The following is a 25,723-nucleotide window of genomic DNA, read 5'->3' as shown; positions in this document are numbered from 1 at the left end:
ATTATTATTATTGATATTCCCTCCAACACCATCTTTAGGGTTACAACAACAAACGGAACTCAAACAAACTCCGAAATAACAAAGTCTTCTTTTTTCCCCCTTTCCTACTCTTTCTATTCTACTCTTTCTCTTCTGTTGTTCCTCCTTTTTGTACATTTATATATTTGATGGCTTCTGTAGAAAAATGTATTTCCCTTTTCTCTTCACACCTCTCCATTTCGGTTTATTGTTTTTTTTTCTTTTCGCTTTGTTTTCACGTGTGCATGTGTTTTTGGTGCGTGACAACTGCCTTCACTAACACACGCTTGTCGGCTTCTGCTAGCTTACAGGACACAAGGAAATAATAATAATAACAATAATAATAATCCCGATATTTTTGCTGTCTTTTAAATTTGATTTAATTTTTTTTTCTTCTTTTGTTCATTCACTCATTCATTCATTAAATTTCATTTCATCTCTTCATATGCGTAAGTGTATAATTTTCTGGAGAATGTGGCCAGGCGGACTGTTGTTTAAATTTGTGTGTGTGTGTGTGTGTTTTTAATCCTTCACCTTGTTACCTATTAAGTTTTTTTGTAATTTTTTTGTAATTTTTTCGTTTGTTTTTTTTGTTTTTCGTGTTTTTAATTTTATTGATATATTTTAAAGTATTTGTGCATTAATTTTGTCTGTATTTCAGTTATTTCCGTTCTCTTTCCTTCCTTTCCTTTCTTTTCTTCTCTTCACGTTATTTGTTTATTTGTTTATTTTTCTACCAAATTAATTTTTTTGTTCCTTTTTCTTTTTTCGTTGTGTGAATCAAATACCCTCCGATGCATGAAAAATGGGAAGGAATATAATGGAGGTTGGGTGTTAAATATTCATGAATATCAAAAGAAAATGTAGGGTGGGATAAGAAAGAAGGAAAAGAAGAGGGATTTGAAGGGGAGTGGAAAAAACAACAACATCAAACAAACAAACAAACCTCAATTTAAAGAATAGCCCTTTTTTCTTTGAAAAGTGAAAGAAAGAAAGAAAGAAAGAGAGCAAAAAAAAAAATTAAATTAAATTAATGAAAAAATGAAATGGAAAAAGAGATTTGAAAAAAAAAAAAGAGGCCAAGAAAACAACAACAGTAAAAACAACAGTAAGGCGAGTATTAAACCCCTCCTCAATAGAGGGAAACTGAATTGAATTAAATAGGTGAATAAACATAGCGGAATAGGGTCTGACAAAAATAAAGAAGATAAGGAAGTGAAATGAAACGTAATAAAAAGGAACAAGGAATATAGAGAAGGAAGAGAAGTGAGTGGGGAGAGGAGGGAAATATTAGCAAATTAAAGTGGATATGAATTAGCGTCACCAGAAACAATAATAATAATAATCACAACAATTATTATTATTACTATTATTATCATTACTATTATTATTATTATATTATAGTAACTTATTTCAATGCGTGAAACAGAGTAGGATGCAGAGATATAAATAGAAAAAGCAACAAGAAAGAAATTGAAAAAAGAAAGGGATGAAATAGAGGCCTTCGTTTTTCTGCAAATGCAAAATACGTGCAAAAGTGGAGGGGGTTTCTCTTTTGTTTTTTTTTTCTTCTTCTTCCTCTTTGTCTGCTGTAAATTCTTCCCTTCATCGTCTCATTGATCATTTGGTGGATTTTCCCACAAACAGTATTAATACTATTATTATTATGATTATTATTGTTGTTGTTGCACTGTACGTGTATATATAAATATATTTAAGTTTATATGCTTATTTATATTTATACTTTTATATACTCACACGTGTATTATTATCATCATTATTATTATCATGTTCTTCATTTTTATTGTTATGATCATTACCGCTATATCGTTGCTGTGACCGAATACAAGGCAACACACAAAACATGGACATACACTCACAAAAGAACGAAAGAAAGAGGGGGGGGAAAGCCCAACTTCGCAACCCATGAAAACATCGATATTGGAGAGAAGTAGGGTGAGGAGCCGTGAAGGGACGAAAAGAAAAGAAAAAAAAGAAGAAAATAAACAAAGAAACGAACAACAGATCAAGAAGATGAAGCGGATGCGTAAATTCACAAAATCATTCATTTTTATTGTCATCAATTGTGTTTGTCATTTTCTTTCTTTTTTTTTTTCGTCTTTGCTGTCGTTTTTGGTGTTTCCTTCTTTGAAGGTTAATGCTGCTGTTTTTCCATGATGTAAAGGAGGGGAAGGTAAAAAGGAAAAACAAAAAAAATGACGAGGAAAGGGGGGGAAATGATGCTCATATGTGAATGCGGAAAGAAAAAGCAAAAAAAAAACAACAAGAACAAGAACAAAGGCCAAGAAGATAATAAATATAGAAAAAGAACTGAATATTGAAGGAAAACAAAAATTATGAGGTATCCTTGTGGTTATGGTAATTACGATTCATTAGGCTTGCGCGAAGGTCATTTAAAACCAATGCGAAAAGAAAAAATGAAAGAAGAAGGTGAAAGAGCGATCATAACAAGAAACTGTTTTGCGTTAATCTGGTTCTTTTTCTTTTCTCTGCTTTTTTTTGGGGCCTGTTCAAGTAACGTTCCTACTCCTTAACTGATAGGTCTTATGTTTGTATTTGTATATATATATATGTGTGTGTGTGTGTGTGTTTTATCTAATTATTTTATAAAACACACATACATATATACAAATACAAATATGCATCTCCTGCGTCTTAAACTTCTCTTTTGTTCAGGCAGGTGTGGGACCGGGGGAGGAAGTAGTGACTGTGTTGGTGTTGGTTGTCGCTCAACTGCTTAACTTCCATTAATGTTTATCCCTTTTTGCCTTTTTTTTCCTGTTGTTTCTTGTTGCTTTTTATTTTTTGTGTGTGTCCCCTCCCCTCTCATCCTATTTGGTTTCTTCCTTATTCCTTCTTCCCTTTTCTTTTCTATTTTCCCCCCTTTCCTTTGTTGTTGCTGTTGTTGTGGCTTTTTTTTTTTAAATTGGCAGTGTTAAATTCACTTTTCACCATAACTATTTTTGTTTCCCCCCCCCTTCGGTTTGCCATTGTTCCTTTCCATAGCGTAGTCGTCTGATGGGTATACTTCAGCACCAGGCGGATGTATGGCATGCGCTTCGTTACCCTTCCAAGCATTCCTGGGGAGAGCGTAAGCGGGCGTATCTTTTTGTTTTTGCCTATTGCTTGGCTGCAATTGCTTTATTCGCAAGTGTCATGCATTTTATCGGGGCTTGGATTGCTTGTGGACTTCTGCAGGTTATCATGTTGATATTTGCGATGCTATTTGCACTAAACATTGCTGACTGCCGTGACAAATGCCTTAACGTATTAGAATGTGAGCGAGCGATCAATCCCGTTATGGAAGTGTATATTGGACTGCGTTTCATTCAGTTTTTACATGCCACATTTCTTTTGACTAATATCCCAATGGGCGTTAGCATTTTGGTGGCATTACTTTACTCATTATGGCGCATGTGGTGTGGTACTTATTTTGTTGATGCGACCAGCTTGTGGCGAGAGGTGGGTCGGCTTGAACGGGACTCTTACATTCATATTTGCATTGAAATTGCATTGATTGTTATCTATCTCATTGCTATTGTCTTCGCCATGGTGGATAAGTACTCGTAATGTCATTGAGGGGTTGCATTTTCATCACATATTACGCCAGTGTGCTTGAGGCCAGCGATCACACTTGATGATGAATAAAAGCTTGTGTGTGTTTGTGAGTGATAGAGAGAGAGAGATTTAGGGAGAGAAAGGTGTATATAAGGGGGTAAATATTAAGAAACATTTAGAAGTGTGATCACACTAGAATGTGACAGTAACATCAGAGGTGGAATAAGCGATAGAATGGAAGAAGGGAGGGGAAGAGACACAAGGAGAAAGAAAGGGTGAGAGATATGAGCGCTTATGGTGACGTGTGGAAACTGAAGTGAAGGACAGAAGAGATATTTTGTATTCTCTAAACTGTTTGTTACTATCTTTTTGTTGTTGTTGTTGTTGTTGCTCACTCCCTTCTAATTTTTTTTTCGTTTCTAAATTCTTTTAATACTTCTGATTCCACGTTGAAGCTCCCTCATGACGATGGTTGTTGGCGGTTGTGGTTCTTTACTTACCCTATTTTTGCTTTGTTTGTGTTTGTGTTTGAACATGTGCTACTGAAGGTCGGTACGTAGACGTCAGCCAAGCGTATTTACAATTACAACGAAATCTGAAGAGATAGAAAACAAAAAAAGACTGCCGAGAGGAAAATGAGGTGGAGTAGAGGCCTTGAAAAACAAACCGAAAGAATATATATATATATTTATATATATATATATATATGAAAAAGAGGAGGTTGAAAGAAAAAAAATTCAATAGGAAGAGTAGCAACGCGGGAATGGGAGTGTTGAAAAGAGGTACATGTGCAGGACCGTAGTTGAAGGAGTTGGGCCAGTAAAGGAATGAAGGAAGAGAGGAAGAGAGAATTAATGCGCTGCGTGCGCTTGTGGCGATGGTGTGGGAGTTAAGGATCATTTTATTCCCTCATGACATTGTTATTTAGTTATTGTGGGGATGCAAAGGTGTTGTGGTAGTTAGAAGCAAGTTTTACTTGTTTATAGTGTGGCTGATGGCCAATTCTTGTTCAGCTTTTCTTTCTTGTGCATGCGTGCGTGCGCGTGTGCGTGTGCGTGTGCTTAACTCCCTTTTATTTGTCATCGATTGTTCTGCCTGAAACGGGCACGGACTCTAGCGAGAGACAGAAACAAAGCAAAATTAAAAAGAAAAATCGGTAACTAACTGCTGTTGAACCAAGAAACAAACGGACTGAAATATGCTCGGTTAAAAACAAAGTTGAAGGATCTATATATATATATATATATATATAATTATTTTGTCGACTTAACGTTGTTATTAATCCGGTCCGGTGAGTTCTGTTTACCATACCGCTCTACATGTGCTCCTCCTCATCTATTAGCGTCTGAAGAGATATTCCTCGAGGAGTCCCTTCGTTTACATCGGATTCTTTATATTCCCTCTTTTATTGTTCACGATCACAGTAGTCACAACGTCCCGAGTAGAGGTGCACGCGGCGGGTAGGACAAACATAAAGGAGAAAGCAGGAGCGCGTTAGTGTATTTAAAGATATGACCACCGCAGCTTCCGAAGGTATTGTGAGCAGGGAGCAGCTGCAGATGATGCTTCACGTTATCCTACACTCCACTGACAACAATGAGCGCCGCAATGTGGAAAAGTCTGTTGTGCAGTTGCTCACCACCCCGTCGACTCTGACATTACTGATGGTGATGCTTCGAGATGTGCAGGGATCTTCACCGGGAGTTCGGCAACTGGCAGCAGTGCTGCTTCGAAAGAAAGTTTTGTCATTGTGGCGTACCATTCCTTCCGAGTCACGTGGGGATTTTAAGGGGGCGCTTCTCGAGCAGCTCGGCTGTGAGCCGGTGAAGGCTGTTCGCCTGGCTCTTGCGCATCTTGTCACGCGAGTGGCAAAAGCAGATGCAATGGACGAGGATGGTGGCTGGCCGGAGCTTAACTACGCCATTCGTGCCGCAGTAATCGATCCGCGTGCGGAGATGCGTGAGTTGGCGATGGTTCTTGCTTATAGTGTGGCTGAAGTGATGAGTGAAGCTGATACCCATTGCTTGCCCGTCGTGGAGGCGGTGCTTCAAGGCATGTTGGATTCGGAAGATGCTGTTCAGCGATCGGCGGTGAAGGCTGTCGGTACGCTCTTTGTCTTTATCCGGGGGCAGACAAAGGTGTGGGAACAGTTGCTGCAGCAGCTTGTGCCTCAGTGCTTGGCGCTGTTGACTAAGTGCGGGACCGAAGAAACCAAAACTAATCTTTGCGTGGATGTGTTGGACCTTCTTGAGCAGCTGGTGGAGGACCTCAGTGTGAAGAAACACGGGGCTCTCCTCCGCAGTGTCGCTTTGGAGGTGCTTTCTGTTATGACCAATGGAGCAATTCAACCTCGTGTGCGGCAGAGCTGTGCTGAGGTGCTTGCAAGTTTGGTTAATCAGAAGCCAAAATTCGTCTCCACCACCGTGCTGGAGCCCCTTGTTTCCGCCTGTGTGCAAGTAATGAGTGAGGACAACGCAATTTCCCTCCCAGAGGTTGCGCATACGGAGGGCATGGAAAACTGTGATGACTCTCAAAGCAATGAGAATGATGCTGCGGATATGCTGCACGTGGATCCACCTTGTTTGTTTGCTGGTCGCCTGCTTAGTACGATAGCAACAAAAGTTGCCGCGAAGTCTTTCACAGGAGCGCTTTTACCATTGATTTCACCGGTTGCACAGAGCCCACAGGCGGTGGGTCCCAAGGAGCGAAAAGCTTCGATCCTCGCTCTTGCTTGTTTGGCAGAGGGTAATCCAGGGTATTTGAGGCGCCGTGTACGGTACGTTTTGGAGTTTACGCAGCAACTTCTCAGCGATAGCGAGCCTGTGCCGCGTGAAGCTGCTGCCTTTGCTCTCATCTACTTTTGCCTACATTTACAACCGGAGATTTTGACTCACCATGAGCAACTGTTCCCCATGCTCGTGCCGTTATTAAGGGATGAGGTGGATGCGGTCCGGCGCCGAGCTGCCTGTGCGCTTGACACGTTGTGCGAAAACCTGGCAGGAGATGTAGAGCCACACGTTTCAGTTTTACTCCCCGCGGTGTTGGAGGCAATCGGGTGCAGTTCGCTACAGACGCAAAGCGAGCTGTGCGGTGTCATCGCGTCGTTAGCGACAACCCAGTGCGCTTCATTTAAACAACATGCGGGACACTGTCTCGAGTTGCTGAAGCCACCACTAACCATGACCTCACCGGAGACGATCCTGTTGCGTGCGAGAGCGACGGAAACGGCTGGTGTTGTGGCAGCAGCGATGGGAAGAGAGACGTTCATGCCACACCTTTCATTTTTCATGGAGCAGGTAGCGGAAAATTTGCGTACCCGGCAGCCTCAATTACGCGAGGAAAGTTTTGGTTTTCTTTCCAACATCTGTGAATTGTTGCGGGGAGATTTTATCCCATACCTCGATGACACCATTAACTGTGCGTTGCAGACGATAGCAGAGGATCGAGCGCACTACGAAAACAAACATCTCCTCGCGGGTGGCGCCATGCCCCATTTTAAGATGGACGATGAGTGCAACACCATGAAAGCCATGATTGGGGGAGATGAGGTTGGTGACGATGATAATGATGATGACAAGTGCTGCGGCAGCGATGGAAGTGACGCGGAAGAGATCCACGGGCGTGTTCGTACAGCTGACCTGGAAGAGAAGAGCAGCGCCGTTTACTTTGTTGGAGTCTGTGCGGAGGTGTTGATGTCGAGTCTAGGCACTCAGCGTATAGACGCCTGCTGGGCCGCACTTGCAGATCTTGATGTGCATTTCCACAGCAACATCCGCTGCAGCACCCTTCTTGCATTAGCGAAGTTGACTCAGGCTGTTCATGGATCTGAGTGCGTCATAAAGGACACCGCACTAGACACGTTGGCCCCGGCCGCGCGTGAGCGACTTAACACACTCGTTAACGAAACCCTTCTCCCCTGTATTCGGGGGGAGGGGGAAGAGGACAAGGAGGTTGTAGCAGCAGCATGCGACGCCTTTGAGTTACTGTTTAAGTTCTTTGGGCCACAGTTGTTCCTCACAGACACTAGCGAGTTCCTCCAAATTGTAACACGCCTCCTGCAACAGCGGATGCCGTACCAGCGGGAAGATGAAGATGATGATGCTTCCGATAGCTCTGATGGAGAAGCCACCGGGGCTGCCGGCTCTGATGGAGACCAGTTGCTTTTGGGAGAGGACCATGATGGAGTGCTGATGGATGCCGTATGCGAAATGGTTGAGGCGTTTGCGAAGGCGTATGGTCCAGGGTTTAGAATGTTAGCCGAGGTGATTTTGCCGCTACTACTTCCCTACGCTTCCTTGGATCGCCCGTCGGAGGACATTGTGATGGCAACGGGTTCCATTGCATCAATTCTTGAGTCCCTCGGTCCGGAGGCGGCTCCATTTGTGGACCATGCCGTTACCCTCGCACTGGAGTTAATATCTTCTACAGACGAGTCGACTGCACGCGCCAACTGTGCATACATGATTCGTGTGTTGGTGGAGAGCTGTTCCGCGCGCTTCAACACTGAAGCTGCAGCGACGCCGCTTCTGCAAGCGCTTTGGCTTGTCGTTGGCGGATGTGAGGAAATACCTGCCGCTGTTGACAATGCCATCTCAGCGGTTTGTTCGATGGTGCGATGCCTTTCACCGGGAGTTGTGCCTCTCGCGACTGTTGTGCCATCCATTCTTGGAGGATTGCCAATGCGTGTGGACCGTTCAGAGAATGCCAATGCCATCCGCACGCTGGTTCACATTTTAGACGAGCAGAGGGAATTTGTAGTGACTCAGTGCTGGGTAGAGATGGCACAGTGCATCGCTAAGGTGCTGGCCTCTCCTACCGTTGAGGAGGAGCAGAAGCATCTGTTAGTTAACGAAGGCATAAAAAAAATGTTGCAAAGCCACGGTCAGAAGTGGAGGGAGACGTGTCCGCAGTTTTTGTCAGCGGAGTTGCTCTCTTCCCTTGAACGATACGGTTGCTGCTAATAACCATATGAAGTGAAGCAAGGAGCAAATAATAAGTCAGGGCTCAAGGGATCATTCGCTCTGTAGTAGGCTTTTTTTTCAGAATGTGGGCCTCTACCCTCTTTCCCTTCTTTATTCCCGTAGCCCATCACCCTCTTAGGGATAAAATAAAGAGGGCTCAGAAAAGGAATGGCAAACTCGCTAGGAGACCTATGCGCGTGTGTCATTGACATAATTCCTTCAGTTGGCTAAAGACCTACGAGGATGCCAATTGTGTGTTGTGGATGAGAAGGAGGGGGAGGGGTGGTGGTGCCAGCAGTTCTGTTGAGCAGTTAAAAACACGTAAGTACGACTTTCATATTTACAATTTCCCTTGCTTCCTGTGGTCATTAGGGAAATCGCGACGAATAATAATGGTAATAATGAAGCTGGTGTTGTTTTGCATTTCGTCCCGGAACGGTTGAAACGTAGTGGCTTGTCAGACAACGGTGCCGAACGGGTAAGCGTATGCCAACGTTTAAAAATAAATTAGCTTTTCTTCTCACATCCATAGAAGATTGTAGGAAGTAAAATGGGAGCGCATTAGGAAGAAATGCTGTGAAGGCTGTCGTAAACATTGCCACCGCTGTTACGTGTCTCTGGGCTCACCAACCGGGAGCGGAAAAACATGATGTAGTTAGCAGGTGAACCACAACAGATGTTATAACTGACTGGGTATGTGATGGAATACGGGCGCACTGTTTTCACGTTTGGGGTAGGTTATCATCAGTTTTGTGTGTGTGTGTGTGTGTTTCTCTTCTATTACGTGGTTGCGTGAGCAGCGCATGCATAGAGGGTTTTTTTTTTCTGTGGTACAGTAATGTCGAATATAAAAGGTAATAATTTCTTACTCCAAGCCCCATCACTCAAAGATCGTAAGCTCAGGCGTGCTTCAGGGATAAAAAACCGTCATGGATCGCATGAATGGAAAAGTGCTTGGGTGCTCCCACCGCTGTCAATGAATGTCGCACTATTGCTATTATTTTGTTCACTTTCTGAACTTCTTTTTGTTTGGCTGAAGAAACAACTTAAATACCGCTTCTTTACCGTTTCTATTACCCTGAAACATCTGTTATCTTCCCTTATCTGTCTTCTACACATATATGTACGCACACATTTTGTTCTTTTCGACTAGAGGCAGAGGCGTTGTAGTGGGTTGGGCGCAGGTATGGAAAAGAGAACCAACACGTTCAGTTCCACGCTGGAAAAGGTCATTACAGCTTTCTTTTACAATGGCCATGCCGGGCGGTCGCGAGCGCTGTCTATGGGATTGCAGGTGCCTTTGTGGCTTTGGACACATCAAGTGACTGTTGAGAGCGAGCGAAGCACTCGAGAGCTCCAGAAAACGGTTAACCTCGTCTGTTGGTTCAATGACAATGGTGCTAACTTGACCCAAGTGGCTATTATCGTCCCAGGCGACGTGAAGACAAAGTTGGGAGCGCAGCTAAAGCACGCACTGCAAGGTAGGGCGCATGGTGCACAATCTGGTATATCCGATGATGTTTCACTCCCAACACTACTGGCCCCACATGAACTCACAGCAATGAATAAAAGGGACAAGATGGTACATCAATACGAAGTAGTCATATACCTCTTAACACTGCCACCCACTAAAAAGCATTTGCAGGCGGCTATGCAGCAGGATCAGTTCATCGCCGATGCAGTTGCTGGTGCAGGAGGGGCTTTTATACTCGTCACCGATGTAGGCTGGACTACGCCACGTTTTACGACTCAGTGGCCGCAGTGGAAAGCACTTGTGATGAAGCTAAAGGGTGAATTGGTATCCATTTCTTTCAATGAAGGTGACAAACTACCGGCAGATGCCCAGCTCCCATCCTTGATGGGACCTCGTATTCCACTCTGTTGCTCCCGTCATGCAGACCAGCGGCAACTGGAGTACGGTATCGTGCCGATTGTTCGCGGTTGCCGACGGCTCTGTCTGAAGCCGTTCGTGTGTCAAAGAGAAGAACATGTGTGCATGGAACAGTGCCATCCACGCGTATCCCACAGCAATTGCCCCTATGCTTGTCAGGCGGCCATGCCATGCGGTCATGAATGCTTACACAGCTGTAGCGAGTTGTGCAACTGCTTTGAGGTTATCGAGAAGCCACTTACATGCTCACATGCTGTTATTATTGGTCTTGACCAGGCAACGCTGCAACCTATTTACGCTACGGTCCGACACGTTTTTAAAGGCAGTTGTGCGGATGCTTTTCTCCCCTGCGCTGTTGAGTACCCTACGGAGTGCTGCCGGTGTCTCGGCCCGCTCAGCACCACCTGCTCTGAGGCAACGCGTTGCGGCCATAGCTTAGAGAATAAAACGTTGCTGTGCGCCGCGTGTATTAGGCTGGAGCGTGAGGTACGAGCGAAGGTACTCGGTGATCTTTTGATTCAGACGGAGGAGGCAAAACAGCGTATGAAGAGGGAGGTGCAGCGCAGTGCACATCAGCAGCGGAAGGCTTCGTCACAGGGGTTATTCCTTGTGGGTAGCCGCGTGACCATCTGTGATGTGACAAAAGTAATCAAGCCACTTTGCGCGGAAACGGACTTTCCCGGAGTTGAGTTCGTTGACTACGAAGCGACGGACTTTTACTCATCAATGGACGGGGCGTACGGTACGTTTATTAGTCGTCACGTGGATATTGACGATCTCAGTGAGGTGCGTAACCTCATTCGCTTGCGGGACGGCAAGCATGTTTTGGTGGCGGACGGTGGTGTACAGCTTCTCCGCGCTCTTACGAGTGCTATAACGCAGCAGGCCGCCACACTTCTCCTCACCTACAATGGCCACGGAAAAGAGAGAGGGGATGCGGGCTCAACGGCCTCTGGCGAAGCTTTTGAAACGGCCTTCAAAATGGTGGGGAGCCAGTTTTATCTCGCCGTTCCCGTTCCGTTTGGAGACACTCTCATCTCCGACAAAATTGTGCAGGTGACTGCAGTTAACCCGGCGTCACCGGAAACTGTCATTGTGGAGTGTCGAATCCCCTCCATTAGCAGCCAAACCGACGAAACCCAGGTGAATGATACAATAAACGACAACCCTTCACCCCCCAAAAGGCTCCGTTTGGAGCATTCATCATCTCATCCAGGTCATCTGCGTGCGTCCATCGAGGTTGTGAGCCTCACCGTACCTGTCACTGCGCTTGAGTCAATGGAAGGTTATTCGAAGGGTAAAGAAGTTTTGGTACTGGATCCTTCACGTCAAGTGGTACATCCATATGACGTGCAGGCTTTTGGTGCCATCCTTCAGCATGTGCTCGATACGGACCTTCGGAGCGCTGTTATATCATCGGTGCCGGTGGCCAAAGACACTCCCTTCACACTACTGGGTGTTGTCAATCCACCTGTGAGTTTTGCAGATCGATACGGCCCCTGTGCAGTGCTCCGTCAGCGGAAACAGCTGGTCACTGTGCGAGCCAAACCACATTTGAGGTCAGGGAAACGTAGTCCAGGCAGTGCGCCGACCCCCAGCGGTATCAACACCGCATACGCCCATTCAGCACGGAATGGCGACGACGGGGATGTGGTGGTAATCATTCCGTTTGTATTCACCGCAGCTGACGAACTGCTGGAGGCAGAGAACTCGCTGGATGCCGCTGCGTTGCAGCAACTGGAACAGCGAGTGCGTGATACCATTGCGGTAAAAAGTGATGAGCTGGCCATCCGCAATGATGAGGAAGCCTTTCACCGGCAGCGGCAAATGCCAGAGGTAATGGAGGAGGAGCTAAGTCGCGATCGTGTGGCTTACAGCATCCCTATCCCGCTACCAACACCGGAACTTCTTGCCTCTGTGCGTGTGAGGCATGCGCGGCTTCTGGGCGCATCAGCAACTTCGCTTCGGCTAAGTAAGCAGAAAGATGCTATGGCAGTTAAGCAGCAACAGCTGGGCCTCACCAAGTGGCTCGAAGCAGTAAGGCAGCGGCATGAGCAAGACACGGAAGCAGACGCTGCATACTTCAGGGCCCTGCAGCAGAAAGAAACAGCACAGTAGCGTACCATGTCTCTCTGGGTGTCTCTAATACTACACGCCAAGGGATACAAATCTTGAGTGAGGCGGGGAATTAATTGGAACGATGCGCACCCGCGGGAGGGAGGTTATCACGTTGTAAGAATGTGGCCAAATTCTCTCACTCATTTCCGGCTATTGTTAGCCACTGATTATTGGTGACCTATGAGTCACCGTATCTTTACAGGTGGAATCTGCAGTCGACGGCGCTCCATTGCCTTCGGCATTGCTACGGATTAGTTTCTGCCATACGTTTTTACGTCCTTCTTCCCTTGATTTAGTTCTCGCTGAGTTGAATAAGCGTAGGATCGCGTATTCACACCCTTCTGTTGCCCCACCTTCCGCTTATGCTCTCTTCCAGTAATTTACTTTATTTTTTTCCTCTCTTTTGGTGGTCTACCACTTTTATGGCTTCCCTGCCTATTGCACTTGTTGTGCTTGGTACCAGCACGCTGTCGCTCTGTGGAAAGCCCCACTAGGTATATAACGTGCCTGTCAATCAAAGAAGAAAGAAAACAGAACGGTAGACATCATAGTACTTAGTGTAAAGTTCGTACCGAGTTCTTCCCTCATCGTCTTTTGTGTCTATTCGACTGTGTGGCGGCAGCGTTAAATTAGTACGCCAAGCAGTAATGAATTCACAGCGGTCGGAGTATCGCTCATTGGCAGGTGGCGGCGAAGGGGGCCGGCGTCCACCAATTCCCCGGAGGTCCGCCCCCCCGGAAGAAACGGATGATGTGAAACAATCTCTGCTTCGCTACGTAGATTTGGGCGGAATGCGTGTGGAGGAACAAATCCAGCGCGAGAAACTAGTGGAGGCTGTGGCCATCAAAGAGGGCGTAGAAGATTTGCGGGCGGTGGCGGAGGACTTTGCATTACTAGTGGAACAGCAGCAGGAGCCCCTTGACGCCGTAAGGGTTAACGTAACTGCTGCGTTGGACAGCGTCGCTGCGGGTAGGGAACAGATTGCCGAAGCCTCTGAGCGCAATGCAAGCTCGAGGAAGCTTTTCTGTTTCTTCCCCATTTTCTTAACAATTGTTGCAATTGGCTCGCTCGTTGCTCTCTTCTTCAAGGGGAAGATTTATAAAGACACCTGATCTGCAGTATTGTCCACTCCCTCCGCAGCATCCACGCGCGCATTTACACAAGCGCAATAGTGGTCACAGCAACAGTGCTTGTCGTTATGAAAATTGAGCGGTACCACATGCAAAAAGGTTTGAGCTGTCGATAATCCGCTCACCTTTTTTTTTCTCCCTAAAGGAGCGTCAGTCCTTCTGGCTTAGCACATATTTCCTCTTCCGACGTTGTTTTTTGCATGCTGTGAGGGTGTGGATGAGATATATTTAGGTGTTTTGTTTGTTGGCTGATTAGTCATTTATGGTCTATGCGCTTTCGTTGTTCACCTTTATAGTTACTTTTATCGTGATTGCTACAAATGTTTTTTTTTTCATTCACCTGCTACTACACCCTTCTTTCTTTTTTTTTCTGTTCCTCACTTTCTACCATTCGTGCTGTATCCGTGTGATTGTTTTATGCCTGTGGAATGGGGGGGGGGCAAAAAAATAAAATAAATAAAATGCATTACTGTTTGCTGTTTTCACGCTTTCTTCTTGCTGGCGCCATTACATGGTTATACGACAGGGAAGGCACAAATAAGAAAGAAAGGTTGATATTGTTCTCCTGACACGAGCAAAAACAATAGCACGCAAGTAGCGTCGAACTAAATTTGCACAGAGCGAACTGTGGAAGAATTAGGTCGGAAAAGAAAGAGTGTGCTAACAAATAGTGCCCTGAACTACCGAAGACAGTGCTGTCGGAAGAGCTGAAGGTACAAAAGGGGGTTGTGATCGACGAGGCTTATAGTGCCTGTTCATTGCTGTGGTTCGTCATATTTCAAGTGGAGTCAGAACGGGGAAGGGAAAATATAGTTTAATTGGGGACAACTTATCCACTTGTTTTGATATGGCCACGGAGCAAAAAGTCGAACGCGTAGTTGTGGGGCAGCAGGTGTATTTCCAGCAGCAACAGAAGGGGTGGATCCGCGGTGTCGTAAAGGCGGTTCCGGAGGGGAGTGGAAAGGTGCAAGTGGAGGATGCCGCGAGTGGGAATGTTGAGACCATCCCAATCACGAGGGTGCACGGCTATATTCCACAAGCCTTTGACGCGGAGAATCCCGATTTGTTTCATCTGAACGACCTCCACGTAGCACCTGCGCTGCATTGCATCAAACAGCGTTTCGAGGAGCTGCACTTGCAGTATTCGTTGTTGGGTGAGGTTGTGCTTAGTGTTAATCCATTTCAACCTATGCCATTTAACACTGACAAAAACCGTGAAAAATACCTCACTTCACCGAACCAGCGTCTACTTCCTCCTCACGTGTGGCAAGTGGCGCACAGAGCGTACGTTCAAATAATTGTACGAGGTCTCAGAAACCAATCTGTTGTTATCTCCGGTGAATCCGGCAGTGGCAAGACGGAGACGACCAAAATGTTGGTCGGCTACCTCGGCCAGATGAGTCATCAGCGTAGTGGTAACCCTATGCAACGTCGGGTTGCGGATAAAGTTTCCGACAGCCTTGAGTGGAGCAATCCCGTGCTGGAATCATTTGGCAATGCTCGCACTTTGCGCAACCACAACTCATCACGTTTCGGCAAGTACATCAAACTCTACTTCGACAGTGTCTCCGGAGTCATGGTGGGTGGTAAGGTGTCCACGTACCTATTGGAAAAGAGCCGCATTGTTCGACAGGCTAGTGGTGAGCGGAATTACCACATTTTCTACGAAATGCTCGCCGGACTTTCTCCGGAGGAAAAGGCAGAGCTTGGTGGTTTGAAAACATCGGCTGACTACAAATGTCTCAGAGTTGGCAACACATTTGACCGCCGTGGTGTGGACGGTGAAACATTGAATGACGCCGAGGAGTTCAGTAAAGTACGGAAGGCGCTCACTAATCTTGGCATTGCTAACAATACTTCGAGAAGCATGTTTAAGATACTTGCGGTCATTTTGCATCTGTTGGAATTGGAGTTTACGTCAGACCAAAATGATAAGGCATACATAGTGGATGAGGGCCCGTTTCTAACAGCCTGTGGACTTCTCCAGGTGGACCCCAAGCTCTTGCGTGAGTGTTTTCTCGTGAAAAGTAGTACGAACATCGTGACAATTCATGCCAACAAGAGGGAGGCTGAAGGTTTTTGTGGAGCCTTTTGTAAGGCTATTTATGTTGGGCTGTTTGATCGCCTCGTGAAGCTTGTAAACGCATCAATTGCGCCACAGGAGAGCACAAATGAGTGTAAGTACATTGGGCTTCTTGACATCTTCGGTTTTGAGAATTTTTCCACCAATGGTTTCGAACAGTTGTGCATCAATTACGCCAACGATGTGTTACAGAACCACTATAACAAATATACCTTCCTCAATGACGAGGCAGAGTGTAAGAGCGAAGGCGTGAGTATCCCGGAAGTGGCTTTTCCCGACAACACGGAGTGCATCGGTATGTTTGAACAAAAGAGGTTTGGTATATTCGCCTTGCTTGACAATGAGTGCAACTACAAGACTGGAACCTCGGAGCGTTTCACTCAAAATGTATGGGACCATTGGCGAACCTTAAACACGTTCTTTGTGCTTCCCAAAAGCACCGTTCCGAACCAATTTGGTGTTAGGCACTATGCCTCTTTCGTGAACTACACCACAGGGGATTGGCTGGAGAAGAATACAGATGGCATCAAGCATGAGGTATACCAGACTGTAAGCAACTCTGCGGATACGTTCATTCGCTCCCTGTTTTCTGACGGCCCAGTGCTCAATGATCGAAAACATACGGTGGGGCTGCGCTTTCAAAATCAACTAACTGCACTGAGAGAGGAGTTGGAGTTGACGGAAACCCAATTCGTTCGTTGCATTAAACCCAACATGTCTGCAAGTCCACACCTGTTTGAAAACGTTCTCGTTTCGAATCAACTGGAATCGACGTCTTTGTTACAGACCATTAAACTAAAACGGCAGGGATACCCAGTGCGCCGCTCCATTCACGACTTTTGCAGGTACTTCTTTCTCATTATGCCGCGGTCACCAGCAGAGTTGTACAAGCGTCATTGCATTGAAGAAGCGGCGAAGACTATGCTCGCGGTCTATCAAAAGCTCTACGACTGGGCAAGCCCCAATTTCGCTGTGGGCCGTACCAAAGTCTTTCTCCGTGCGGAAGTGTGGGCTTCACTTGAGAGGTTGCTGCTGCGCCGAAAGGGTTGTCTTTTACGTCGGTGCGTCCCTCTCCTCCGACGGTGGGTTTATGTTTATCGTGAGTCGAAACGTCGGGTGGAAGAGCGCCGTCAAGCGGAGCTGAAGCTGGAACGAGAGGAGCAGGCGCGGCGCGTGGCGCAGATGTCTGTCAATGCCACGAACAGGGAACTGATGGATTGGATAGAGGAGTTGTCTGCTCTGTTTCCGTCTATTGGCGTAGTGACAATACGAGACGTCGTGCTGTTCCTACCGAAGCGTGAGGAATCACTAAAGGCGTTGCTTGAAATGCAACGGCAGCGGTTTGATGGATCTCTGCCGCTCTCCTTCACGCGTGTGATGGATGAGGCCGGCATGCGGCAGCAGATCATTGAGAAGTTTCTGCGCAATGGCATTAACACCCTTTACAGACTAGCGGGCTGTGACGAGATGGTCTTGCGGGGCTACGGAGTGACGGAAACAGAACTTGCCTCTGTGAGACGACATTTGTTGAAGGAAGAATCCGCCCGTGTAACGTTGGATCGATTGCGAGATAGCATTGGCGTCACTCAATTGAGTGCTATCCTGTTAGAGGCGAAACATAGTGCACATGCCGCGGCGGACTACACGACAAAAATACGAGATCTGATGGACTTGGGGTTTCCCCGGAGTCATGTCGTGCCTGTACTCACGCATTATAGCGGTGACGTGGAAAAGGCGGCTGCCCGGTTGCTTTGCGAGGACGTGGGTGAGCGGCTCAGGGAGAAACCACCAAAGGGGGAGAAGGGTCGTTGGACGTCCTTCGATGCGGAAGTGCAGCAGTTAGTGAAACTTGGCGTCTCAAAGGAGAAGGCGAAGAATGCTCTTCGAAGCACGAATGGAAGTGTAGATGAGGCCGCGCGTAGCCTTTTTAACAACGTTACGTAGGAACCAAAAAAGAGGGGAAGGGATATATATATATATATATATATATGTGTGTGTGTGTGTGTGTGTGTGTGTGTGTGTGTGTGTGTGTGTGTGTGTGTGTGTGTGTGTGTGTGTGTGTGTGTGGCAATTCCAACTCTTCGCTATTGGACTGGGTTGAGGTGAGCAGTGGCTTCTCACTTCTAAATTGCCTGCTTCTATTTCCGTTGTTGTGAGCTTTTTGAAATTTGGGTGTGAGGTAGCCGCTACGTCTTGTGAATTGCGGTCCATTCTTCACCTCTCTCTTTTTTGTGGATGTTTGTACTTATGATAATAGTGGGGGACTTTCCATAGTTGGCTTGCTTTTGACAGGTTATTTTTTTTTTCCTTTTTAATGTCGTTCATCCTTGTTTTGATTTTTTGTTTTGTTCCTTACCATTCCCAGAAGTGAAAATAATTATAACGATAACCAATATTTTTTTTTTGCGGTATCGGGGGTTTGTGGCGTACAGAGTACTTTTTCCTGGTTTTTACTGTTTATTTGTTTTCTCCTTATATTCTTTCTAATCTCATCGTATACCGAAACGCGAGCCCATTCACTCTATCATTTAGTATCAATGTTTATAACTTTTTTGTTTGACTGACCACATTCCTTGAGCGTTCGCCGATGTCACGGGGGAAAGGAGAAGGGGGAAAAAAAGAAAACTGTCACACAATGAGCGACAAACACGAGGGGAACTGTGGGTCATACAACTGAAACAGTATGAGAGGGGAAGTTACAACCTAACGGTTCATGCTACCGGGCATTGTTCCTACACTTCCCCACACCGCGCAGTTTACCTCTACCTTTTCGCGGAACACGGCTTGACAACTGCACTGTTTTTTTTTTTTGTAGTGATATTCTTTGTTTGTTTTCTCTCTTTTAAACTCCATTATCTGGTGGGTGGTTACCATTTACTTTGCAAATTGTCGGCACAACACATCGTGTACAAAATCTGCTCTTCCTCATTCTCCAAGTGGCTTAGCATTTTGTTTTTCCTTTCGCACCCAGACTCGGGATCACTTGCGATTTCTTTGAAATACCCTTTACTATTGCGGTTACCGTTTTTGATCTATCTATATTTCCAACTTTGTCATCGCTTGTGCTTGTCTTAACCATCAACTTCTTTTGTGAACTCTTTGTCCACGCAGTACGTCACCGGAGGCAGAGCTGATGGAGGTGGTTGGGCGTGGCAGACACGCCGTGATGTCAATTGCCGCCTCCTCAACATGCCCAACTACTTTTGGGTCGCTCGACACCGTAGGCGCCGTGACTCTCTGGGACACGCGTTTGAAGCAGAAAGATTACGCTCGTGTTGAGGCCGGACCCACGGTAGCAGCTGAGGGGGATGCGACAGAGTTACTTCTGGCGGCAGATGTGCACATGGCACTTGTTCTGGCGGGTGAGTGGATTACCAGCTACGACTTACGCCGGCACGCAAAACTTTGTTCGTATAGGCACACGTGTGAGCTCGCCACATTTTTGGGGGGCACCCACCCACAACGTGAGACCACGACACTTGTGGTTGACGAGGATGGTGCCATAACGCCATTTAGTCTGCTCGAGTGCTCCCCGACTGCGCACCTTCCGGCATGTTTTTCGGGTGGAGGACAAACTATTGATGCGCCTTCGTTTGGTTCGCTCTCGAACTGGTGTTGTGGTCTTGGGTTTGTTAAGAGACAGCAGCAGGACGTTGCGCCGTTGCTCTGTGCCATTGGAATGGATGGTGGGGGTGCTATTTTTTCCTCACCGAATCGTCAGGAGGGAGAATTTAACTTATTGGGTGACGACTGGCTGGTTCCGTCGAGCGGAGAGGTGATAAACCCACCGCTTCTGACAACCTGTTCTTTTATGGAAAGCTACGTGGCGATTGGTCGGGCAAACGGGATGTATTCCATTGCCACGGCCACTGAGGACGGTGACTCCATAATGGAAATTTTCGCCTCTCCCGGACACGCTCAGAATAATTTGTCGGTGATCGGGTGGACGGGAACCCCACGACCTCGTTTGGTGACGTGCTCAGTTTGTGGTGAGGTATCCGCTTGGGATGTACTTCCACTCTTAGAGGTGGAGATGGAAGAGAGTGTGGGTGATGTTGAAGAGGGCGATCCGCCCCCTCTGGACACGAGTGGAAGTGTGCGGGAGGCGACGGGCCAAATGGCCTCCGTGAACTGCGGTGTTGTTATTGGTGGCAGCCGACTCGTTGTTGGCGACACTATGGGATTTGTGACGACGTGCAATGTTGCATAAGTCGGAAAAAAATAAAATCGCCTGCGTCTGTTCTGACGCGGCAAAAATTATCCTTCCATTCCATTCCATTATTTTTTTTTTTGAGGAAGGCGGTGCAGCAGTCACTCCGCTTGCTTCTACTCTCTGCGACAACTCTGTTTTTATCGGTTACTCTTTTCTCTCGGTTCACACTCCCCTAAATAAATTTTTCATCTGCTTAATCTCAAGCGTTGTGAACCCAACTTGATCATGGTGTGCCTCTAGGTTATTTTGAAGGGGCGTCACACAACCCTCGTATTTTTACCTCTTGGGGTAGTTGTTTGCAACCTTGTCACGTACATTTCATTCTTCATCATTCCTTTGACATTTCACATCTAGCTGAACTGTTCTGACGCGCAAGCAGCGTGGGGGGGGTTTAATGGAAGTACTGCGTCGCAAAGCTAAGAGCTGGTGCCGGCCCTTGGTGAGATGATTGGTTTCGTGTACAATATAGTGTGTATGGTTCGTTGTAGAAGTCGAGATGTGGTAGAGGAAGAAGATGCATACGTCGTTGGTTCAGGTACGTACTGTGGAGGTGGAACCGCGGAAATGGTAAAGTTAGCGGCCTGCAAGCTACTGTATTTTTCTTATCGTTGCCAGTTTGAACCACTGAGGAACGGCTCAACAACCGATATCGGGTGGGGGTGCACGATTCGTGCGGGTCAAATGATGCTCGCCCACGCTTTAATGCGTTACAAGAACGGTGGCGGTGCTTCATTTGAGGATAGTATTGTTCCTTCCCTAAAGCAAGCAACTCAGCACCTTTTCCATGATGATCCTTCGGCACCCTTTGGTATACATGCCATAACAAATAAGGGAGTACAGCACGGCGCCCCTTGTGGTAGCTGGTTTGGTCCCACCCACGTGGCGGTAGTTATGGGGGCCCTAATGGAGGATTATCTTAGCAGTGGTGGCCAAGGCCCGGACGTGCTTGTTCTTCGTGACCGACAAGTGATGGAAGATGAGGTGAGGAAGATACTCCTCCTTTCCAAACACGTGCTGTTGCTTATACCCGTGATGCTGGGACCTCATCATATTTCTGAGGGGTACGCCAAGTTGCTGAAGCGTTGCCTTCGAATGGAAAGCACTGTGGGTGCAGTTGGAGGGAAAGAAGGCTCTGCTTTCTTTTTCATGGGCTATCAGGGGGGAAATCTCATTGTCTTAGATCCTCATTATGCGCAAAGCGCTTTCACGTGTTCCGATACTCAAGGGAAGATCTCAGGTGAATGGTACACGTTGCCGCTGACCAGCTGTAGTACATCAGTGCTGCTTGGGTTTTATATTCATTCTCCCGACAGTTTTAGCCAATTCACGGGCGATATCAAAGACGCAAACTCGTCATTAATATTCCCCCTTATTGAAGTCACTACGAGTGATTGCGTGGGTCACATCTTTAGTGAGGATGACCCCGACGTTTGTTCGCTCGTGTCGTTTGGAGACGAGGAGTCTTCTGGAGCATCCCAACCGGTTACCTAGCGGTAATGAAATGCGCGGTAAATTGATATTTCTCTAAGTAGCCTAATTCATCAAATATGTGCATAATCACTTCGATAGAAGCAGCTGCTGCTGGGCCAGCGCTATTTTTGTTCACTCCAATACAAATGAGTTGATATTACTGTTTGATGGTGACGTTGATACCGAATGTGAGCGCCCAAGTTTGCAAAGTCGATGCCTCGGCGTTTACGTGTTGCCTCATTCTCTACTTATCTTTGCTTTCCTGTCGTTTTTGTTCACACTTGTCGTACTCGAACCCTTTTGCTAATTCCCTGCCAACTCGCTATCTTTGCTGGCGAGATGATGTGCTGCGCTTCCAATCCTTAGGCTTGTTCCTTAATCTCCTGTTCTCCTTTCCGTTTTCTTTGCGTTCTCTCACTCCCATTGTTTTTCTGAACCCTAAGTGTGCTACTCTGCGTGCAAACAATGGGGAAGACAGTGCTTACCTGCCGTAAGGGCAACGGCTCTGTGTACCAGGTGCACGGCCACAAGCGGCTCGGCCCCGCGAAGCTGCGCATTCTCGACTACGCCGAGCGTCACGGTTTCATGCGCGGTGTTGTGAAGGCCATCGAACACGAGCCCGGCCGCGGTGCTCCGCTGGCGCGCGTGGAGTTCCGCCACCCGTACAAATACCGCCGCGTGAAGGAATTGATGGTCGCTCCGGAAGGCATGTTCACCGGACAGTCGATGCTCTGTGGTGTTAAGGCACCGCTTGCTATTGGGAATGTCCTGCCACTCGGTCAAATCACGGAGGGTTGCATCGTTTGCAACGTGGAGGCGAAGGTTGGCGACCGCGGTACCCTCGCCCGTGCTTCTGGCGACTATTGCATTATTATTTCGCACAACACTGAAACGGGTCGCACCCGCCTCAAACTTCCAAGCGGCCAGAAGAAAACGGTTCCCAGCAGCTGCCGTGCCATGATTGGCATCGTCGCCGGTGGTGGCCGTATTGAAAAGCCGGTCCTTAAAGCCGGTAATTCCTTCTACCGCTTCCGTGGCAAACGCAACTGCTGGCCCAAGGTACGTGGTGTGGCTCGTAACCCCGTGGAGCACCCTCACGGTGGTGGTAACCATCAACACATTGGCCACCCCTCCACCGTCTCGCGCCACGCCCCACCCGGACAGAAGGTTGGTTTAATTGCCGCTCGTCGCACGGGTCGGATTCGCGGTAGCAGAGCTGTCAGGGGCGCATGGCATCCGGAGGAGTAGAGGCAAGCATGTGGATCAGCACATCCTTTTATTTTTCTCTCTTATTTTTCGTCTTGTTTAAAATTTTTTTTTGTACTGCTCAGTTATGAGGAGGGAAAATATTCCATTGCCGCACTGTCCGTATCTTACAGCGTATGGGGCAAAGCTAACAAGCATTGCATTCAAAGCATTTAGGTACCATATATAGTTTTCTTTTTAATGCATCTTTTTTCGCCATCTTCCTTTTTATGTTTTTGTATCGTGCTGTTTTGCCTGTAGATAATTTTAAGGAGTGGAACTGCGAGGCCAGTAGTGCCAGTGGGGCCCAACCATATGGAAGGGCGATACGCACATTGACTAAATAAAGTTGGTGTGAACCGGCGTCCCAAGCGATAACATAGTTGTACTTCAATCCAAACTTCCTCCCTTTTCAACCAAGACCCCCTTTTGGGTCGCTTTTCTGTGAAGTGCGGGCTACAACGCGTTTGGATTTGGGTTAAATTGTGGGTTATGGAGTGCCTGTTCTTGGAGGAGAGAATCAAGAAGGAAGGTTGTGTTGTGTTGTTTGCCGAGGCATTCCGACCTTCGTTCGCTAACATTCAGGGGTTTCTCACAACTATCGCAGAGCCCGTTTCACGACTTTCTCTGATGCACGAATACCGTATGACATACTTTTCACTGGGTGCGGCTGCCTCCGCCAGCATATCGGTGTCAGAAGTAATTCAGTTCTTGGACGGCCACGTTTACTTTTTTCGTGATAAATGTTTTGCTTCCTACCGAGAGAGTGTTTGTGCCTTTGCTGAGATGTATATGAGTCGGTGTAACTTGGCACGTGTAGTCATAGATGAGTCGCGAACGTTGCTGGAATGTAAGGATATTGTAACGGCAAAAACATTGTTAAAGGACCGAGTCGTGCGATCCCTCTGTTGCCAACCCAAGGAAATCGTTGGTGAGGATGCGTGCCCCCATTTCCTTCTTAAGAGTCGTGCCGCGGCGAGGGTGGTGGCCGAGCGCTGCGTTCTGCTTGGCTACCCGCTACAACAACAATACGAGTATGAGAAGGATACAAGCATTCGTAACGTTAACATTGCGTTGAAGTCTCAAACTAGGCCTCGCCCATACCAGATCGCTGCTGTTGACGCCGCGGCGAGCGATGGGGCTTTGCGCAGTGGTTGTATAGTTCTTCCCTGTGGATCTGGTAAGACACTTGTCGGTATCATGCTCCTTTGTAAGGTAAAGAAACCAACACTCATACTTTGCGCAGGGGGCGTGAGTGTTGAGCAGTGGAGAAACCAGATTTTAGAGTTCGCAAGCGTTTGTCCCCCCGCAAACAATGAAGAGGGCGATCCGTCGAATAGTACCACTGGCGAGAAGGTGCGGACAGCAGCAGTTGGGGCTGCACGCATCTCATGTCTGACCGGAAAGCAGAAGGATGAGATCACGGATGAGACGGATATTGTGCTGACGACGTACAGTATGCTGGTGACTGCGCATAAGGCCCAGGCGCGCTGCCAGGTGGAGGGCTTCGAAATGAACGCTGATGGACGGGGAAGAAACCCCCGGAGGGCCAATCCTAAGGAGCGGCTGTTCCAACCGTACGGTCTTCTTATCATGGATGAAGTGCACATGATGCCTGCGGATGCGTACAAGGATAGCTTGGGTTTCATCAACGCTAAAGGCGTTGTGGGGCTGACGGCAACGTATGTGCGGGAGGATTCCAAAATACGTGACCTTTTTCATTTGGTAGGACCAAAGTTGTTTGACATTTCGTGGGAAAGACTGGCGAGTAGTGGTTATTTAGCTCACGTGACCTGCATCGAGGTGCTGACGCCGCTGGCGCGCCGCTTCAGTCTTGAGTACCTTGAGCGCAGCAGCGAGCTTACATCGCCACAACACGGTACACCGCTTCTCGTGATGCTTGCGGCTGCTAACCCCAACAAGATGCTGTGCGTTATGGAGATCGTCAAGAGACATGTCGCCGAGTCCTCGAAGATTCTCGTTTTCTGTGACCACATCATGCTACTGAAGGAATACAGCAAGCTTCTCGGTGCACCTGTGGTTTGCGGGGATACGCCTCATCGGGAGCGCCTGATGATATTCTCTGACTTTCAGAGTACCTCGAAGGTAAACGTTGTTTGCCTGTCGCGTGTAGGAGATGTTAGTGTAAACCTTCCAAGCGCGAATGTTGTGGTGCAGGTATCCAGTCACGGTGGAAGCAGACGGCAAGAGGCACAGCGCCTCGGGAGGATTCTGCGCCCCAAAGAAAAAGCGAGCAATGGCAAACCCACCGACGCTTGGTTTTACACTGTGATCAGCACAGACACCGTTGAGATGTCGTACGCAGCACACCGAACTGCATTCCTCGTGGATCAGGGTTACACGTGTAGTGTCACGGAGTTTAACCCTGACGGCGCTCCGGAGGCTGCTGTGGAGGGGGTAGATGACACGGCACCGGGTGATGTTGTTAGTATTCGTCAGGCGAAACTCCGTGGCACCTTCAAGAAACAAGAACTAAAATGCAGTGTTGCTTCACCCACTGCACAGGGATCTGTCAATCCACGTAGCCTGGACTACCAGGAGAAGCTTCTTTGCCGTGTGGTTGCGAGTTGGGAGTTGGATTACCAAAATGCAACGTCACAGCAGAATGAGCCAGGTGTGGCAAATGACACAGCAACTGGTTTGATAGACAAGAAAATGAAGAGGGCGAGAGACGAAACCGCTGAGGATATCAAGCGCGAGTGGAACTCGGGCGCTCAGACGACGCAACCACGTGGGGACTTTTGTCGCTTGCCGCTGCAAAGGTTAGTAGGCGCTAACGATGACGTTGTCTATCATGAGAGTTAGTTTGTGGTCTCTGGAAGCGTGTGTTGGGTGAGTGAGTTGTTACAGAAAAGGGTGAGGGAGAAGCGGCGTGTCATGTGGCGGTGGGTCCGTATCTGTTGAGTTGACCCGATGACCTCTGTGAAAAGTTCGAATTTGGAAAGTTCTCTCCATGCACACTCCTACACTGTGCCGAGAATTCTCTTAGCTTGC

The 25,723-nt window shown here is 47.4% G+C and overlaps 12 protein-coding genes across 12 annotated transcripts; 10 read left to right on the top strand and 2 right to left on the bottom strand.

Annotated features, from left to right (window-relative positions):
- Window positions 1-1,772: 1,772 nt before the first annotated feature.
- On the bottom strand, window positions 1,773-2,099 carry TbgDal_XI18380 (hypothetical protein, unlikely; the record flags this gene model as incomplete). The annotated part of the gene is made up of 1 exon (XM_011782680.1): window positions 1,773-2,099. The coding sequence occupies one exon, from the start codon at window positions 2,097-2,099 to the stop codon at window positions 1,773-1,775; it is 327 nt and encodes a 108-aa protein (XP_011780982.1).
- Window positions 2,100-3,057: 958 nt separating this feature from the next.
- TbgDal_XI18370 (hypothetical protein, conserved) lies at window positions 3,058-3,609 on the top strand (the record flags this gene model as incomplete). Its single annotated transcript, XM_011782679.1, has 1 exon — window positions 3,058-3,609. One exon carries the CDS (start codon window positions 3,058-3,060, stop codon window positions 3,607-3,609), a length of 552 nt encoding a protein of 183 aa, XP_011780981.1.
- Window positions 3,610-4,098: 489 nt separating this feature from the next.
- On the bottom strand, window positions 4,099-4,497 carry TbgDal_XI18360 (hypothetical protein, unlikely; the record flags this gene model as incomplete). The annotated part of the gene is made up of 1 exon (XM_011782678.1): window positions 4,099-4,497. One exon carries the CDS (start codon window positions 4,495-4,497, stop codon window positions 4,099-4,101), a length of 399 nt encoding a protein of 132 aa, XP_011780980.1.
- A 611-nt stretch (window positions 4,498-5,108) lies between these two features.
- Window positions 5,109-8,558, top strand: TbgDal_XI18350 (hypothetical protein, conserved; the record flags this gene model as incomplete). Its single annotated transcript, XM_011782677.1, has 1 exon — window positions 5,109-8,558. The coding sequence occupies one exon, from the start codon at window positions 5,109-5,111 to the stop codon at window positions 8,556-8,558; it is 3,450 nt and encodes a 1,149-aa protein (XP_011780979.1).
- An 838-nt stretch (window positions 8,559-9,396) lies between these two features.
- TbgDal_XI18340 (hypothetical protein, unlikely) lies at window positions 9,397-9,711 on the top strand (the record flags this gene model as incomplete). The annotated part of the gene is made up of 1 exon (XM_011782676.1): window positions 9,397-9,711. One exon carries the CDS (start codon window positions 9,397-9,399, stop codon window positions 9,709-9,711), a length of 315 nt encoding a protein of 104 aa, XP_011780978.1.
- A 33-nt stretch (window positions 9,712-9,744) lies between these two features.
- TbgDal_XI18330 (hypothetical protein, conserved) lies at window positions 9,745-12,567 on the top strand (the record flags this gene model as incomplete). Its single annotated transcript, XM_011782675.1, has 1 exon — window positions 9,745-12,567. One exon carries the CDS (start codon window positions 9,745-9,747, stop codon window positions 12,565-12,567), a length of 2,823 nt encoding a protein of 940 aa, XP_011780977.1.
- A 647-nt stretch (window positions 12,568-13,214) lies between these two features.
- Window positions 13,215-13,679, top strand: TbgDal_XI18320 (hypothetical protein, conserved; the record flags this gene model as incomplete). Its single annotated transcript, XM_011782674.1, has 1 exon — window positions 13,215-13,679. One exon carries the CDS (start codon window positions 13,215-13,217, stop codon window positions 13,677-13,679), a length of 465 nt encoding a protein of 154 aa, XP_011780976.1.
- An 865-nt stretch (window positions 13,680-14,544) lies between these two features.
- Window positions 14,545-17,724, top strand: TbgDal_XI18310 (myosin heavy chain, putative; the record flags this gene model as incomplete). Its single annotated transcript, XM_011782673.1, has 1 exon — window positions 14,545-17,724. One exon carries the CDS (start codon window positions 14,545-14,547, stop codon window positions 17,722-17,724), a length of 3,180 nt encoding a protein of 1,059 aa, XP_011780975.1.
- Window positions 17,725-18,913: 1,189 nt separating this feature from the next.
- Window positions 18,914-19,990, top strand: TbgDal_XI18300 (hypothetical protein, conserved; the record flags this gene model as incomplete). The annotated part of the gene is made up of 1 exon (XM_011782672.1): window positions 18,914-19,990. One exon carries the CDS (start codon window positions 18,914-18,916, stop codon window positions 19,988-19,990), a length of 1,077 nt encoding a protein of 358 aa, XP_011780974.1.
- A 447-nt stretch (window positions 19,991-20,437) lies between these two features.
- TbgDal_XI18290 (peptidase, putative) lies at window positions 20,438-21,484 on the top strand (the record flags this gene model as incomplete). Its single annotated transcript, XM_011782671.1, has 1 exon — window positions 20,438-21,484. One exon carries the CDS (start codon window positions 20,438-20,440, stop codon window positions 21,482-21,484), a length of 1,047 nt encoding a protein of 348 aa, XP_011780973.1.
- Window positions 21,485-21,928: 444 nt separating this feature from the next.
- TbgDal_XI18280 (60S ribosomal protein L2, putative) lies at window positions 21,929-22,711 on the top strand (the record flags this gene model as incomplete). The annotated part of the gene is made up of 1 exon (XM_011782670.1): window positions 21,929-22,711. The coding sequence occupies one exon, from the start codon at window positions 21,929-21,931 to the stop codon at window positions 22,709-22,711; it is 783 nt and encodes a 260-aa protein (XP_011780972.1).
- A 489-nt stretch (window positions 22,712-23,200) lies between these two features.
- TbgDal_XI18270 (DNA repair helicase and transcription factor protein, putative) lies at window positions 23,201-25,534 on the top strand (the record flags this gene model as incomplete). Its single annotated transcript, XM_011782669.1, has 1 exon — window positions 23,201-25,534. One exon carries the CDS (start codon window positions 23,201-23,203, stop codon window positions 25,532-25,534), a length of 2,334 nt encoding a protein of 777 aa, XP_011780971.1.
- Between the last annotated feature and the right edge of the window lie 189 nt (window positions 25,535-25,723).

The sequence above is a fragment of the Trypanosoma brucei genome, chromosome 11, assembly GCF_000210295.1.
Source record: "Trypanosoma brucei gambiense DAL972 chromosome 11, complete sequence".
Lineage (NCBI taxonomy): Eukaryota > Euglenozoa > Kinetoplastea > Trypanosomatida > Trypanosomatidae > Trypanosoma > Trypanosoma brucei.
This window is presented reverse-complemented; position numbering and strand designations above follow the sequence as displayed.